The following is a 17,183-nucleotide window of genomic DNA, read 5'->3' on the forward strand; positions in this document are numbered from 1 at the left end:
GTGAGGCAAATCCTCGGATCACAACTTTAAATGCCTCCCACAAAGTGCCTACTGTGGATACCGAGCCTTGTTCAACAGTGAAGTATTCCACTATAGCTGTTAGAACCTCCTCTCTAAAGGCTATTATGTACTGTGTTAATGCATGTTCCCTTTCTGTTCGCGCCACGTTTCGCCCTCCATATATCCAAAATAGCATTCTCCGACATAATAAGAGATAGGACCTTTGCTGCTGCCAAATGTTGAGTGCGCGCGCGGCTCTCACGATCTGCCTTAGGGTCCAACACCACATTAAAATCTCCTCCCCATAGCAGGGTCCCAGAGCCTAAGGAATTCACCAGGCGCCATACCTGTTAAAAAAAACTCCGGGTCATCCACATGGGACCATATATTGACACCGGTCGAAATGGCCAGTCTAGCAGTGTTCCCTGCAGCATGGCATAGAGACCATTTGTATCTGTGAGCACTTTCTCAGTGCGTCATTGCAGCCCCTTTCTGAGCAGGATGGTCACCCCCTCGCATAGCTCAAGTACGTTGGCTCTCCCCAGTTCTGCTAGCTCTTACCCTGTGCTTGTGTCATTTGTCAGGTGAGTTTCCTGGAGCATGCAAACATCTATCGCATGGCGCTGCATATGAGCTGACACCAGTTTCACCTTTCAGTCATCATAGAATATTCCAAGACAACTATTTCACTGGAGCAACTCTATTTGATGCCATAATGGATAATTTACCAACTGAGTCGCGCTGCTACCACACTCAGCTGGGCCGCAAACTGCCGCGAAGGCAGAAGGGTAAAGGGAAAAATAGATAGGGTGAGTGTAACAGACATGTGAACCCACAATGCTTCTACAGCCTCCCACCCACTCTGGCCCCCCTCAAATGAGCCAGACCACCCATTCCACTCCCACCCAGACCCAACCCTTAACGACAAACAACATATTTGGACTCATCAAATGGGGCGCTGGCTTGACCATCGGTCTCCCCCCCATTGCAGGTGGGTGGGCAGGAGTCACCGTTGCATCAGAAGCCCGGCAGGCCGGCCAGCATTGAAATGCAGTACAGTAGCATACCCTAGCAGCCCGCAGTGCACCTCATAGTCCCGTAGTAACCCAGCAGGATTGCCTGTTCTCAGTCATTATCACTTAAGTTGTTTCCACCCTCAGCATTTTCCTGCAAGCAATCCAGATCTGCTTTCTTAGGGATAGTTTTTGCAAACTTTGCTGCCTGTTTCGGGTCTGTGAAAAAATGTAGTTTACCTTGACATGTAACTTTGCTGGGTATATGAGTATTTTGCATCTGTGCGGCTCAGAGTATGCTTGACCGGGAGGAATGCACAGCGAGGCATCTGTACTCCAGGGGTGTAGTCTAGGAAGATACTTAGCACATTGTTGTTATAGACGAGCATTGTATTCCTGCCCCTGTAGTTTAGCAGGTGTGAAATGACAGGTCGTACCGGCGTGCTGGGCGGCGGCCGCGGCCTATGCACCCGCTCCACCACCAGCAACGGAAAGAGTTCCCCCAGAAAGAGCGCAGACAGCATAACTTCCACATAGTCCTCCATGCACCCCTTGTCCGTCGGCTCTGGGATTCCTAGGATGCGGATGTTATTTCTTCTAAAGTGGGCTTTAAGGTCTTCATTTTTGTTAGAGATTACTTCCAGCACCCGCTCCATTTGAAAAAGATGTTTGCCCTCCCCGTGCCGACCATCCTCCAAGTCCAAAGTACGGGATTCCACCTGATCCAGGCGGGTGTCGTGATCATCCACCCTATCTTTCAAGCGGTCCATGCAATCCGTCAGGTGGTCATTCTTGGCATCTATACCAGCCAGGCTGTGCTTAAGGGCCAGAAACATAGCTTTCACGGAGGTCGACTGGGGGTCTTCCTCCTGAGACAGATCGTCCGTCGATTGCCAGCATGACTGCTCTTTCTCTTGCCTCCAAATGTCCGTCTGGACTGTTTTTGGTGCGCTTTCCCCATGGCTGCGAGATCACACTTCTGGGAGGCAACTGCCCCCCTTCGAGGTTCAGATGGTCCGAAGATGGCAACGTGGAGCCTGACCCTGGACAAGACACCTCCAAGGCACCTTGAGCCTCAACTACACTCTATGGCCAAGGGGCCATGGGGCAGCCGTCCTATCCCCCGGCTCCCCGACAACGCGCAGGTCAGGTCTCAGGTCTCTCACCTTTGCTCCCAGTCAGGCCACGGCACTCCTGCCTCTGCTCCTCCCGCAACTCCGCGCAGGCCCCAGTGTCACTAAATCCACCTCTATCCTCGCAGGCAGCCCTCCAGTGATGCGTGTGCATCCAGGAAGGGCACTCACTCTCTGTCTAGCCTCCGCGCTCACAACATCTCTGGGCAAGTGCTGGCAGTACGTTATAGGGGCCAGTCAGGCAGCCATCGTCCTTGTTCACCCAGGAGGGTGTGCAGCATTTGCAGTCCCCTGGCAGGTACCGACCCCACTGCAGGACAGGCCAGCTGGCAGACCAACTCCAAGGCCACCCCATCGGCCTCCAACCTTCTGCATCCAGCCCCGGTGGTCTCAGGCAGCGCACCCCTGCACCATCCTCTGCACACTGCCAGCACGATCCAAGGTCCTGCCCCAACAGCGCGCCCCCTCAGCAGTCCGCAAGGCAGAGACCGTGCCTCCAGGCCTACACTGCCAGCAGGGCAATCGGGCCAACTCCGTCCATCCATCCGTCTCTGATCTGGCCCCACTTCACAAATATTAACATTAGTTCATGTCTTTTCTTTGCTGAATCTAAATGTATGTCATTTCGGTTGCACAGTTATTCTTTCTATTGATTTGTACTGTAACTTTAGAATGTGTAGTGGTCCAAGCTTTGATTAAATTATGATTCTTTCGGAGATTTGGTCAACCAGTATTGTTTCTGTATGTTTATCATTTGATTTTGAGACTAAGTTATGTGATATTAGCATTGTTATTATAGGGTAATAAACATTCTAACTTTCACATAAAGGTGTGGTTATTCATGGACAAGGGGTCATGGTGCGTGGAAATGATTGACTCCCAAGATTATTGATGTTATTTATTGGTATTGCTATTGATATGTTTTTGGAACTGGGAACTTATGGTGGGAACTACTCTAAGCGCAGTCAAAAGATCTATCGAACCTCTAACCCATCCCCTTATAATCTAATGATAAGAAACCAAATAAGGTTAGATGCGCTAACAGAGATGGTAGCAGAGTATGATGGTTAGTCTGCTTAAGAGCCCATCATAAAGGCCCGGTACAGGGTTAGTTCCCTAAAGTGAAAGCACTTTGCAGAAAGTTTGGATTTTCAGATTTGATGAAACAAAGTGGAGAGAAAATGTATCCCTAAGAACTTAGAATGACTTTCCTAGGACCTTGGAGCTTTTCAATGATTATTTGAGAATATTCTCGGCGTTCTAATGAGAGTGTGAATGAAATACGTTTTGCGCTTGCACAGCTTGTGCAAATCACAGGTGAAATGTGATGTTTGTGAGGGTTTAGGAAGTTTGCTTACTCCAGAATAAGTTGTTAAAGGCGTTTGCGTACTCTGCAGTGTGAGAGTAGGGAAGACATCAAACTTCACATGTGTGTTGCGCTTTGTGCTCAAAACTGTCCACGTGGTTGTTGGTATATGCCCCCTGCGAGGTCTAAGACTCCAGAGTATATTGAAAATTGTATGAGATACTTGTTTTTTTGTAATTTGTCTGGTTTAGTAGGTCAATCGGGCAAGGTCGACAAGTTGGAGTGTGAGTCAAAGGAAGTGAAACAATTTTTGACTGAGATCTGGCAAGTTCTATGTGCACCAGGTCAGACCCACTGATCAGTTGAGAGTAACATTTGTGGGTCAAATTTTTCTTGAGAATCAGGGAAACTGAGAAAGGAGTAGCTGCTAGATTAAAAGGCTGTCAGTGAAAAATCCATAAGGTTTTTGAAGCGATTCTGTTACCTGACCTGTAGTAAACAGGTTGGTGAAAAGGATTCTGGGATTGAAAGCCACTTCCTGATTTGATGTAAGTTCACATAAATGCAGAAATGACATTTTTCAAAGCTTTAAAGAGTGCCTTAAGGGGAGATACTTATATTACAAGTACAGGGAATATTGCACCGCCAGGAGGTACACCAGCTTACATTGTAATTGAAGAAAAGGGTGCTGCCCCATGTCTTTGGCTGAAACAATGGTACAAAGTGACAGCAAAAGATGGGAGTTTAGCGTTTCTTGGCCATGGAACATTTAATTTGAGGAGCTTAGAGAATTTAAGGAGGGTGCTATATGATTTGAAACCTACTCCGAGACCAGCATAATTCGAGGCATTAGCAGTCTGGGAATTAGTAGGCAGACATCAACAGCAACAGAAATTTGAGAGGAGAAAGGCAGAAAAGACACTAGCAGAGGCTAGATGGGACAGGGGTCAGAAATTTTGGAGAATCAAGACTTTACATGGAATTAGGTTGTTTCCTGCAATTACACAGGACAGTGAGAGAGAAGAAAGGAAAGCTACCAGAAAGATAAACAGAAGCCCCTCTCAGAGTAGGGAGCAGAGATAAAGAGTCTAGGATATATTTTACACTTGAGGAAGAATCAGATGATGATGAGTTCATTTTACGGTTACTGAGAAATCGTCCCTCACCATATGTAGTAGAAGAGAGCTAGTATAAACCCTTCGGCACCGACTCCGGTTAACATGATGATGAGCCCAGTGCAGATTAATCTTAGCATGACACAGAGCCCAATGCAGAACAGTCTTAACCTACCTACTACTTCGGTAGCTTAAAATCCAATGCTACAGCCAAACATCCCGAGAATTTACCCTGATGTGCCCATTGTGGAAACTGCCACAAACTTGATAATTCCAACAGGACAGGTTTTCCTGAAACCGACATTGGTTCAGACAGAGCCAACTCCACTCTTACTGCCTCAAGTGCAGCCAGAAGCAATGCCAAAGTACACTCCAATAACAGGGACACAAACAGATATGTCCATACTGATGAGTCAGAACACTGGAATTATGCACCCTCAGAACACGAATGTTAGACCATGCCAGACGCTGTGTCTGTACCCTTCACCACTGGTCCACTCATACCCTTGTTTGCCCAGGGAAGTAACAGTACAAGTGGACATGGGGTCCTGAGTCAGAATTCACTGAGTAGAGGACTCAATGAGAATACTCGAATGGTCTCTCATGTGGGACAGACCTTTGATGGAACGGGATCATTGTTAGACCTTAGTCGATTCGGAGTTCGTCCGAATGCTGGAACCATGTCAAACATCAGTCATCGCCTGAAGTTACTGACACTGCAGTCTCCAAACTTAGTTGTACAGCAGTTGCCAAATACTTAGCCCAAAAGCGTTTAATTGCAAGGTTTGACTGCCCAACAATTGACTGAGTGGTTAGATAAGCTGAATACCCTGCAGAGTGTTCCTGGAGAAGAGGAGTACTTGAAGTATACTAGAATTGGGATGGAAGCGGTTGAGCTTATTGAAGGAACTATGGGTGTGAACAGACTCAAATCCTATACTGAAGCTGAGTTGAGATACTGGTGCCCAGAAATTACAAGGGAAGCGAGATATGTGCATCAAAAGCAAGCAGACTAAGCAGAGAAATACAGAATAGAAATAGAGAAAACAAAACACTTGAAGAGGAGTTACAGGTTAGATTTTGACCCAAAAGACTTTGAACACATGAAATCTGCAGGCATGAAGGCACAGCTTAGGGAGTTACTTCAAAGTGTCCAGACATGGGGAGCATTGGAAAAATGGGAAGGCAGATGGGTAAAGAAGAGAGATAAAAGGAAAAGGGATTCTGTGAATCTTACTGCGAATGTGCAGCAGATCGAGGACCCGGTAAAGATTTTACCAATGAGAGAGATACTTAGGGGGAATTTTGTTATGTCCCTTGTAGCAGAAGTAATATTTTCTCCTTTACTAATGATTATCCCAGGTTGAGAGAGAAACCAGTAGAATGGTACCAGTAGACAAACAAGTTTGTGAAACTTGCAAAATGTCTATGGAAGGATTTGAACAATCTATTAGAGACAGGGTTCCAGAAGACGTATGGATTGAGTGCAAAAGGAGCGTAGATTGGCCAACAATGGAACCAGAGAGAGATCCGATTCCACCTTCTCCTGAGGTGATGAAATACTACTATAAAGTGATAACAAGAATTTCACCCCAAAACATTGACTGGCACAGAATAGACAGGACAGCCGAGGAAGCAAAATAATCAATACATGCTTATTATAAAAGATTGTTGCAGGGTGTGCAAACCTCTAGAACCTTCTTCTACTTCAAAGTAGGCTGGTATAAATATTGGATAAACTCTTCAGTACACTCCTGGACCTGCAGAAGACTCAGAAGGACTGATGTGCTGCTCTGCAAGAAGGATGGTTACTCTGCTGCCCTGGTGCCTGTGTGAGAAGAGCGGATCCTGCATCTTCAACCCAGGACCACCAGAGTGATTCCAAGGGCTAGTTGGCTGGCATCCTGATCAGAGCCTCAAGTACAAAAAAGCTTTTAACCACATTCATCCCAGCAATTGGACTGTGCATGTGTGATTATTGTCCCACAGTAGTGGCACCCCAGTCCTGGACCTTTGGAAGTAGGGCTGAAGGTGTCCTTCCAGCCTTGCTGTGGTGTTATGGGCATTATCAATGCAGCACAAGACATTTCCTTGCAGCTCCGCTTCAGAACTTCTGCAGCACAGTGCATCCCTGATGCTGAACATCTCATCGCAGGCCACATTTTCTTCAATTCACCCCTGGTGACGCATTTTCAACACTGACATTTGTATCACAAGCCCCTTATTGACAGTGCCCAAAAACATTAAAAAGGACTCCACATCGCTGCCTCACAGCTTCCTCGGGACGATTGTTGCATGACACATCCTTGATGTGGGTTTGCGCAACACTCTGTAAACCAGCATTTAAGATACTTTGTCCAGGGGGCTTTAGTCAGCCCATTCACCATCAAATTGGGCCTGAACTTGTGACTTTGTGCTCTGACATAACCTGAAAACCATAGCTGGCGCTTTGTGCTTTTAAGCACTATTTTCACTTCAGACTTTCACATTGCATTTTTCCGGTTCTACTAATTGAACTTTTGTCATTTTTATCTCAAATAATTTATTATCTTCTACCCTGTCATCCTCAATTGGTGTGGGAGTCTTCTTGTGTTGCTTGGTTGAATATCTCCGTTGTCCACTATCACTGCCAACTTGAACCTCTAATGAGACCTGCTCTTTGCGCTACAGTGACCGCTAGCGATGACCAGCAGTACAAGAGCTTCACTTCATGCTGCAGCCACGACAGCCTATGTGACTAACAATGAACCACTTTATTACTATTTGAAGTCATGAATAAATAATTCACACATTGTCTCTAAGTTAAACCTGACTGCTTTCAAGCCAAGATGCCAATAGATTAAGCACAGGTTAATTTGGGCTTTGCTTGTGTTGTACCCTGACAACAGTTGTGATTGCTGCTTGAGTAGGGTTTCACCCCCCTCAATCAGGAACCCAATTTCCAACTACAATCTTAATCTTAACACACCACCTATGGGACCAATACCTTCCCAGGAAAAAGCTACTCATTTCTAACCCCTGCCTCTGAAAAACAACGCAAAGTGGAAAGGATTCAACCCCCCCAAAAAGAATTATCCCACCAAAGTTCTATCAGACATGAATCCAACAATACACATCAGACCCTTTCTCTAACCCTCAGTTGAGGATCTTAGTAGCCTCATCAGACCCATATGGATAAACATATTCAACACCTCATTCACACAAGGCGCAATCTCAGACTGCCTAAAGATGGGAAACGTGTAGGGAATTGCCCCTTTTCTGTGGTTACCCCCTAGTTTTTGCTCAGTTTTGTTACTGTTTTTTGGACTTCGCACACTGGTATACTGTTGTCCAGTGCCCAGTTCATGTGCCCTGGGGAAAAAAAACATAGCAAAATGTTCTCTACTCCTAGTTGATATGTCCTATTTACTGTAGTGCCCATACATGTTGAATGCTGCTAATGCACCCAGGAGACATTGTGCAAGCCACCGCAGTGACAGTGCAAGCATATCTGCAAGCCTACGATTTTAGCTGTGTAGTTTTAAAACTTTAAATTTAAACTATCAAAATAACCCATGTTAACAAGCGTAATCCTTCCTTTTAAGTATTTAGAAGTCACTCCTAAGCAATCTATATGGCCCAGCAGATAAGGTGAATGTTATTTAGTTAGACATGCAAATATTTAATTTGAAACAAGTCCTTACTGTGAAAAGGCCACTAAGCTATTTTCAGTGTAGCACTGTTAGCTGCTATCAAAGAAAGCATTGGGATACAATACTAACTTTAAAAATGCTATCACCAGTTAAACAATTCATTCTTGAATTTTTTAAAATATTTACTACATGCCTAATTCACTAATAAAGTCAGAATTGTAATACATATTTTAGAATAAGTATTTTTAGAAAGCCCCTGAATTACAATTTGCATGAGCTCTCACTGTCACCTTGTAGCTGAATCCCCCCCTTGATGAGGTGTGAAAACTGCTCCCAGAGCAGGACAAAGGCTTTGGGTGTTGGAGATACTCTGTTCCTCTGGCTGGATCACCATATGAACTGTGCCCAGGAACTTGATTAACTTAAAAAAGGCCTACCATGTCATGGGCAATGCAGCTGATGTCTAGGCATGCCCCCTCTTTTGGTCCCCCAGCCAGGTATACACCAATCCCTGTGGGATAGGAGCTCCTCCCAGAATTGTTTTGAAGGGACCACAGGGCAGACATTGCTCATTTATCTGGCCATACATCTGGGGTGTTTACAGGAGCACTGCACAGAAGTATTAAGATCACGTCAATGTATGTTTAGGAAGTGAGGGGTACTGTGGGATTGTTTGCTCTAGGCCACAAATAAACCTATTAGGGTTATCCCCAGGACCTTCTTCCCTATTGGTTAGGGAGGAGCCAGGAGTCACCCTACCCACATGCTAGTGTCAGACATAAATGGGGAACCCTCTTCATCACACTACTGAAAGTGTGGAAGACAGAAGAAGGACTGCACGGCTGGACCTGGTCCTACTTTTACCAAGGACAAAGAAGTGAAACCTGAAGGTCAGATGGCTGAACACCTGTTAATCTACAGGTAGACAACTAGCTGCTCATAGCCCTTTTCCTGAATTTCCCCGCTGACCAGTCCCAACTGGACCATCCCTGGATCCTGCTGGGTAGCTTCTGATGGAGTGAGGCTTGACCGCCAATTGCTGTTCCAGAGGTCCTTGTAACCTTGACCAAAGTGTAACTCTCCTAACATCTTAACACTTTTGGTGTTCTTTTCAGAAATGCAGGCCATCTGCCACCATAATATGGCTCTGAAAAATTCCCAGACCATTTTTCGGACTCCTTTTTAATAAGAGCAAATATCTTTCAAGGACATTGTGTCCCAGAGATCAGTGTTCTCCCCTCTTCCGTTTAATGCATACATGTTCCCTGTTGTCTGCACCCTGTATTCCATGGGGGTGTAATTGTACACATATTCAGACAATAAACAATTGATCTTCGAACTGGTCTCTACTAGAGAATCTCCTTTAACTACCATAGATATTAGGAGCTATCTTAACACCACTTTAAAGTTTGGATGAAATTGGATAGTTTCACACTTTCTAAAACCCAATTCTGATAAAAATGAGCCGCTCAATCCTAAAAATGTTATTGACAAAGTAGTTCTCACTTACTTTCCAGAAATCATCAGCGTACCCGGGCCCGCCGGCCCAAACTTACATCTTTACCCACCAACTAAGGTTAAACATAATTTTGGGATCCATATTTACTCTGATCTGTCCTCGAGACCCAGTTCTCAAGAGACACAAGTTCTATTTCTGTAAAACAAAGGATCTGATGAAAATTCTTCCCTATAGTGCAGCAAATAATTGTATTACTGTGGCAATCATTTTCACACAGACTTGCCTAGATTACGGTAGTTCTTGCTGCCTAGGCCTCCAAGATAAACTCTTACAATGTCATGAGGTGGTGCAGAATGCTGCTGTTAGTCTTGTAACTTGGTCAATATGATGAGATCACACCAGTCCCATCCAGAAACGCATTCACTGGCTTCATATTAGGATAAGATTCGTCTTTAAATAATTGGCAATCACTCTGTTGTAACATGCACTCTAATTCATTCACACAATTAAAAGATCATTGTGGTCATCTGTTTGTTGGCTCTCCTTGGGACAAAAATGGTTTCATGCATTAACAGGGACTTTGTGATTTCTACAGCTAAAGGATGGAACAAGCTGACAAAAAAAATATAGGTTTCCTTCTTTACTTTCCTTAGGTACAAAACTAAAAACCTTAGATTGTATTCAGTAATACTTTCTAGATGTTTTCAAATTTTGATTTTTAATACCTGTTGTGTTATCCTATAGAACTAAGAAGTCTCGCTGTATGGGATTGATGAATAAAAGTAACATAAACATAACATTTCATAACATATCGTAACGTAACCTCATCTAACATAACATAATGTAACATAAGAAATATTTGATCTGCAATTTGCTAATTTTTATTAATGGTGGGAGGTTTGGTGATTGCAAATAGACTGGAGAAGTTATTTGTCAGCTCAACCATGTTTTCTAAACATCTTCAGAATGTGGTGCTTTGTACCTCTACATGATCAATGTGAAATAGAAAAAGTGAAACGTAATGTGGTTGAGTAAGAGGACAAGCAATACAGGAGAGAAGCGCAAGAGAATAAGGGCAGTCTACTTGTGGTGGAAAACATTTAGAATACAGCTCAATAAAGGATTTGTTAATGTCTCTTAGATTAGTTTGGGGCTCTTTCCACAAGAACTATGCTAGGGTTTTAGATATTTTAATCAGCCTTGGGACGTGATCAGCATAGATGGGTACAATCAACGCCTTGGACAGGAGAAAAACAAAACAGTTTTTATTGCCTCTACAGGTTTTGAGTCTGTAAAGAAAAATGGCAAATATAATATAACCCTTCATTAAACACATATAACTATTCTAAGTACTTCTAATTGTAAAGTGCAAATTTCATATTTGACTTACTTTCTTTTGTTTTGTAAAACAGGTCTATTGGGATTAGTCAACATTGATAGGGAAACTCTAACTATTACTAATGCTAGAACCGGGTATGGTGTGGGCATCATGAATATGCATGATATTAAAGCAGCTGAGCTCAACAGGTGTTCCAATACACCTGCTTTTCTGTCAGTGGAAGTATCTAAACGCAACCTTTCTATCAGGGTAGGACAGAGGATTACATGCCATGCTCTCAATGAGGTGCAAAGTATTTATGATTTGTGTGGTTGTCTGTAGCACACAGATCACCTTTGGACTTTGGGGTACTTTACAATGAAGTTAATACATTACAAAGTTTAATTCAAAACCAAAGAAATAAAAATATGGCCTGTTGGGTACAGTAAACATGTTGATCACTCATAAATCAAACCAATAAAAGAAACAATGTTCAGTTTACATCAATGAAGGAAAGATAACTTATTAAAACAAAAAAAGTAATCAAATCAAAAAGTGAAAAAATAAGAACCAGTTAAATGTGGTAGGATAAAAACTAGGGTAACTAAGGCATCAGTGAGTAGGAGCAATGATAAGAGTTAGGCATGAGGCACAAAGGCAGTAGGTGATTAAAAACTGATGATTAGTCTACAGCATAGTAAAATACCTTTGCTTCTTCTTCAATGTTACAAGACATGGCATGGAGTGGTGCTTAAATTTGTTGAAAATTAATTCCAGATTGTCCTCACTTTCTCAGAAAATGATTGAGTCATAGGCTGCTCAAGGTTGGAGGCTTGAGGAGAAGAGAGCATGAACAGTGCAAGCACAATTGCTATTAAAAGGTAAATTTTTTTAGCCATTTAAGTAGGCGTAGACATTTGCATGACTTTGTGGTTGATACAAGACTTTTCAAATTCTAGCTTAAATTTGAGTCCTTGGATCATTATGAGAACTGGTGTAATTTGGTCAAAATCCATACAACCGTATACAAAGTGAGCCCTAAGGAGTGAGACATGAACTTTAGGTAACCCTTTGAGGAGTGAGTTACTATAGTCCAGGTTAGAGAGAACTTGTACTGATATCTTAACGTTTTATTCAGGAGTAGTAAACTGCCTGATACGCCATAACAAACTAAAATGGTAATGCACGCATGGCATAACTTTGAAATTGTAGGGTAAGACTGTTACAGAGTGAAACCCAATGACTTATTGTTATCCAGAAGAGCACCTTACTACAGGATATCTGGCTTAAACATTTTATTATAGTGGGTGTGCTGCCTTAGTCATATTTGGGGATTTCTCTCTACAAGGGGCGGAGAAAGGGTGTTGAAGAACTGATGAGTTTTGAACTGCAATTTGGAGACTGTTACATGTCTAAGTTAGTGAGATGAAAATGCGTTGGATATGCAGCTTATGAAAAATTGAAGAAATCAAATGAAGCCTAGCTAGGACAGCAAGTAAACCCTCGAGGTAGGGTAGGCTCTATTCTGTCTGGAAATAGCTGGGCTTATGCTGCTAAATATTCTCAGATTAAGTCTACTAAGTCTATAGTTTCTCATTCACCTCTACATTTGTAGTAGCTTTGGGCGAGATGTACCAAAGGGTTTTACCCATTCTGTGTCTATGGGAAAATGTGTTCATACATATGGCCCTTTGTTTCTTAACTTTTAAAGGGTAATTACAAACTTTAAGCAGAGACATTTTGATTTCTTAAAATGAGTAATGCACATTGCCTAACACCACCACTTGTCTGAAAGGATATATACATATGAAAAGATTTTTCTTCCTTTTCACCAAAATATCCTATATCTAAGTGGAATAACAAGGTTATCTAAACACATTTGCAAAAAACATTCACTTAGCATAATTTTTCCTTGGACAATGAGGATCTCTGGAACCCCAGCACCATGAATAAGTCAGCCCACACTTGAGTTGGATCCACTATTTAAAACGTGAAGAGGAAGTATCATCTTTAGGCAATAGTTGTATTCATTCATTGTTGTGAAAGCTGTGGATGCAGTAGGATGTGAGATAATAGGCTGAAACTGGTCTAGGGACTTTGGTGGAGGGGATGCTGTATGGCTTTCTTCTAAAGACTTTGATTTGTGACTGAACATTTGGGTGCTGACCATGAAGAGGACAGCAAAGTATTTCCTTGGAGCGCAAAACATAGTGCATCGAGACCCCACTGCTGAACTAGACTGAGAAGTATTAGTTGCTGCCATTCCTCATGGAAATCTTTATTCAGTCATAAATATAGCAGATAGGCTGCATATGAAGGAGGAGAATCTTAGAGCCTTCCCTCAAGGGGGCAGAAAAGGATTCCTAAGTAATAACCACCAGGTGATAGAAAAAAGGGTCAGTTCTTACTAAAGAGGTAAAACATGGCTGCAAAAGAACATAATTTATACCCACATAAAGAGGACAGCACCACAATCTAGAATGCTGATATTGTGTCTGAGTAGAGATTTCCATCTCATCCACCCTCTCACATGATCTTCCACATAGTGAAGCCAACCAAACCACTGCAGAATGATGGGTGCCTCTATATGTTGTGAACTGCATGACATGTCTTATATGTAGCATATGTAAAGATTGCTGCTTGTTTTGTGGTAAAATGCTTTGTTAGAAGTATTAAAAAAATACTCTAATGAAAAAGAAGATCAAGAACTTCTAACAGGAATGCCATAAGTAAGCTCATCCAAGCCTCCACATAGAATGCAACTCACAATGTTGTAGTGTTGGCTTTAGAAGGAATACCAATGCCAAATTGGTTTAATGGGCAATAATTATTTTTAATGATAATAATCACTTTGTACACTTTTCCTGGTTTAAGAATATTTTTTCAACCTTAAACATGAATGTTGTTTTTGTGGGAAACCTATGTTTCATTTAAATGTGTTTGATTTTATTTATCTTTTTTTGCAGATCTATTCAGCACAAAGCTGGCTCAAGAGGATTAGAGCACTTTACAAGAAAACCATATCATGATAAATTTCTGTGGCCCTAGGAAGATTAGATGGATTTCCCAGAATCCCAGGATATTGAGCCGAGGTCGAGATTGAACCGGGTTCCCCAGTTGCAAAGAAAATCACATTGCAAAAATACAGCCCAAAAAAACTGCAGCATACAAAACAACAGAATACATCACCACCACAACAAAATACAGCACAACAAATATGCATAAGTATTTTTGTCACACATTGCCAGACGTTGCCAGAAACCTTCTCTTCATGACAATGCCAAAAAGTCCTCGAAGTAAAATGGGAAGGCCGTTCGCTTGGATTACTGACCCCCAAGCTAAGGAAACTCCTTGCGCAAATAGACTGTGAATCCACTTTTAGACAATCTTTAAAAACATGGCTGTTTGTGAACTAGTTGTTCTTTTTGGATCTTGTTTGCAGATACGGTGCAGGTTGTGCTGGTTGTTCTAAGCACTGAGAAGCCTTTGTGTAGCCAGGCACTCTACAAATCCAATAGAATAGAAGGCAATAGAAATGAATCCTATTTTCATAACAAGGTGGTAAAAGATGTTTAGATGAGGCCAGACTTAATTCACCACAGAACACATGAAACAGCACCAGTTATTAGTGTTTATGGTGCAAATGATGTGCATAGCAGAATGGGAATTTAAATATGGCAAAATCAACTTAAAAAAAAAAATGGTTTAAACATTGATATTTGATATACTTGCCATTCATGGTACGTTTTACATGAGACAAACTTTAAGAGAATGTTATCTTTGATTCTGTGGCACACATACACAGAATCTTTCTGGTCCTTTATTTTTTAAATTCTTTTTTGTTCTGAAAGTATTCTTACAGAGATGTCCATTGTAACTTTGTTTTCATTTTGAAAATTTAAATCCATACCTGCCCAGTGCATTGTGGCATAACAAAAGCCAGAAGGACAGTCCCCAATGCCAGTGCAGCCGTTTCTGAAAAGGAAAAGTATAATGTCAGCTGTTTGCTGGTCATAGCCGTATGCAATGCCTATGACAACACAATAGCCATGTTTGCTAAAGAAGACAACAAATCACACTTTGGAGGTTATTGATATTTGCTCATTATTTATCTTGGATGTGATACTCCTCTTACAAAAAACAACTCTACATGGTATTTTTTAGAAATAGTAGTTTATTAAGATCAATAGAGCATGAGCTAAAACCTGTTTAGCAGATGCCTGCCCTCTCTGGTAAGACCCATTCCAACCCCCTTTATGCCCCATGATCCAGGTGATCAAGGGGAGAACCAGGGAGGGAACCTCAAGTGATGAACCAAGGGGTATATATCTCTAGAAACCAATGCTTGTAATAAAGATAGAATAATCTCCTGAATTACAGACATTTACAATGCTTGACTAGGTTTAGATGCAAGGCAGTCAGACTCTTCTCTTGAAAAGACAGCACTTCCCAGTAGAACTAGTGAATAGGAGAGGAAAGGGGAAAAGGTGAAGGTGATGTCAAAGAAGTCAAATCAGGTAGACCTGGGATGGGACAAACAAGGTAAGCACAGGAGTTCTGTAGCAATATTAAGGTAGGGCATCACCAAGACACATATATAATGTACCCTTAGTATCCAACGCTGTAATAAAAAGGTGGGTCCAAGGATTATAGCAAATTCAAAATCACAAATCTGAGGGGTTAGGTAATGACATCCGAATAAGAAAGAAACCATTGTAAAACATAGAATAGTAAGTAGGGTGATTTCAGAAAGTATAAAGATCTGAACATTGAGAAAAGTCAGGTACTACACTTTGACATCATGAAAACAAGGAAAAAGCCCAGAAAACTGACACCTTTAAATAGATAACGCATGCTGGGGGGCGTTTAAGGAATGCTGATCACTTCAAGAGGTAATTGTTTATACCATGGAAGGAAAAGAGGTAACAAGAGTTGAGCTGCTTTCCTGGGTGGTAAAAAAGTCCTCCAGAACTGAGAAAAAGAGCTTGCAGGCCTGTGAAATAGGTTAAATGCAGACACCTAGATGACAAGAAGCAAAGAAAACCCTTTTCTAAGTAATCATGCAGGGCGAATAGCTAGTCAAATTTAACAGTCCCTTAAGGCTGGTGTTAGGGCAATGCAATATCACCAGGGGTAAGGTTGGGAAATTGATGCTAATGCTAATTACATGAGGTAAGGGAGGACTCAGTCATATCAACCAAAACTGGATTTGACTGTTTGAGCCCAAGCCTGGATGTGGGTAATTAAAGACTGAGGGGGTGATTCTAACCCCGGCGGTCTTAGACCGCCGGGGCCAGGGTCGGCGGGAGCACCGCCGACAGACCGGCGGTGCCCCGCAGGGCATTCTGACCGCGGCGCTTTGGCCGCGGTCAGTGCAGGAAAACCGGCGGTCTCCCGCCGATTTTCCGCTGCCCCTTGGAATCCTCCAAGGCGGCGCAGCTTGCTGCGCCGCCGAGGGGATTCCGACCCCCCCTACCGCCATCCAGTTCCCGGCGGTCCGCCCGCCGGGAACCGGATGGCGGTAGGGGGGGTCGCGGGGCCTCTGGGGGCCCCTGCAGTGCCCATGCCTGCACTGGCATGGGCACTGCAGGGGCCCCCGTAAGAGGGCCCCTAAATGTATTTCACTGTCTGCTGTGCAGACAGAGAAATACGCGACGGGTGCAACTGCACCCGTCGCACAGCTTCCACTCCGCCGGCTCGATTCCGAGCCGGCTTCATCGTGGAAGCCTCTTTCCCGCTGGGCTGGCGGGCGGCCTGAAGGCGGCCGCCCGCCAGCCCAGCGGGAATGTCAGAATTACCGCGGAACGGTAACCTGACGGCGGGACTTTGGCGGGTGGCCTCCGCCGCCCGCCAAGGTCAGGATGAGGGCCTGAGTGTTGGAGACTAGGATGAATGGTCACTGGACAATGTGAAGGTCATTCACGAAATGTTTATGGCCTATCTCAACTGTTTAAATCTGAAGGATTTGATGACATGCTAGATAAAAAGTTTAGCACTTTCCTCCAACAGACCTTTTTTCCTGGTGACATACTGGGGTTCAAAGTTTTCTCACAAATGTATTCTCATGCAAGGCAATGGGGTACAGGGCCTCCACTGGGAGGTCTAATTACCTTGATTTTTACAACTTAGCACAAAACCATAAACAGCTAAATACTGAACGTGGTTGGATTCAAGCATGTCACATAACGCTGAAGACAAAGTCTTTAC

The 17,183-nt window shown here is 43.1% G+C and overlaps 1 protein-coding gene across 1 annotated transcript in view; it reads right to left on the bottom strand.

The window, feature by feature from the left end:
* The window catches only part of LOC138296726 (cysteine-rich venom protein-like), a 249,427-nt gene that overhangs the window by 202,447 nt on the left and 29,797 nt on the right, over positions 1-17,183 (bottom strand). The window contains exon 2 of the mRNA XM_069236128.1: positions 14,887-14,951. Within this exon, the coding sequence (XP_069092229.1) occupies positions 14,887-14,951 (65 nt within the window). The remainder of the gene's footprint in view (positions 1-14,886; positions 14,952-17,183) is intronic.

Source organism: Pleurodeles waltl, chromosome 5 (genome assembly GCF_031143425.1).
Source record: "Pleurodeles waltl isolate 20211129_DDA chromosome 5, aPleWal1.hap1.20221129, whole genome shotgun sequence".
NCBI classification, from domain to species: Eukaryota; Metazoa; Chordata; class Amphibia; order Caudata; family Salamandridae; genus Pleurodeles; species Pleurodeles waltl.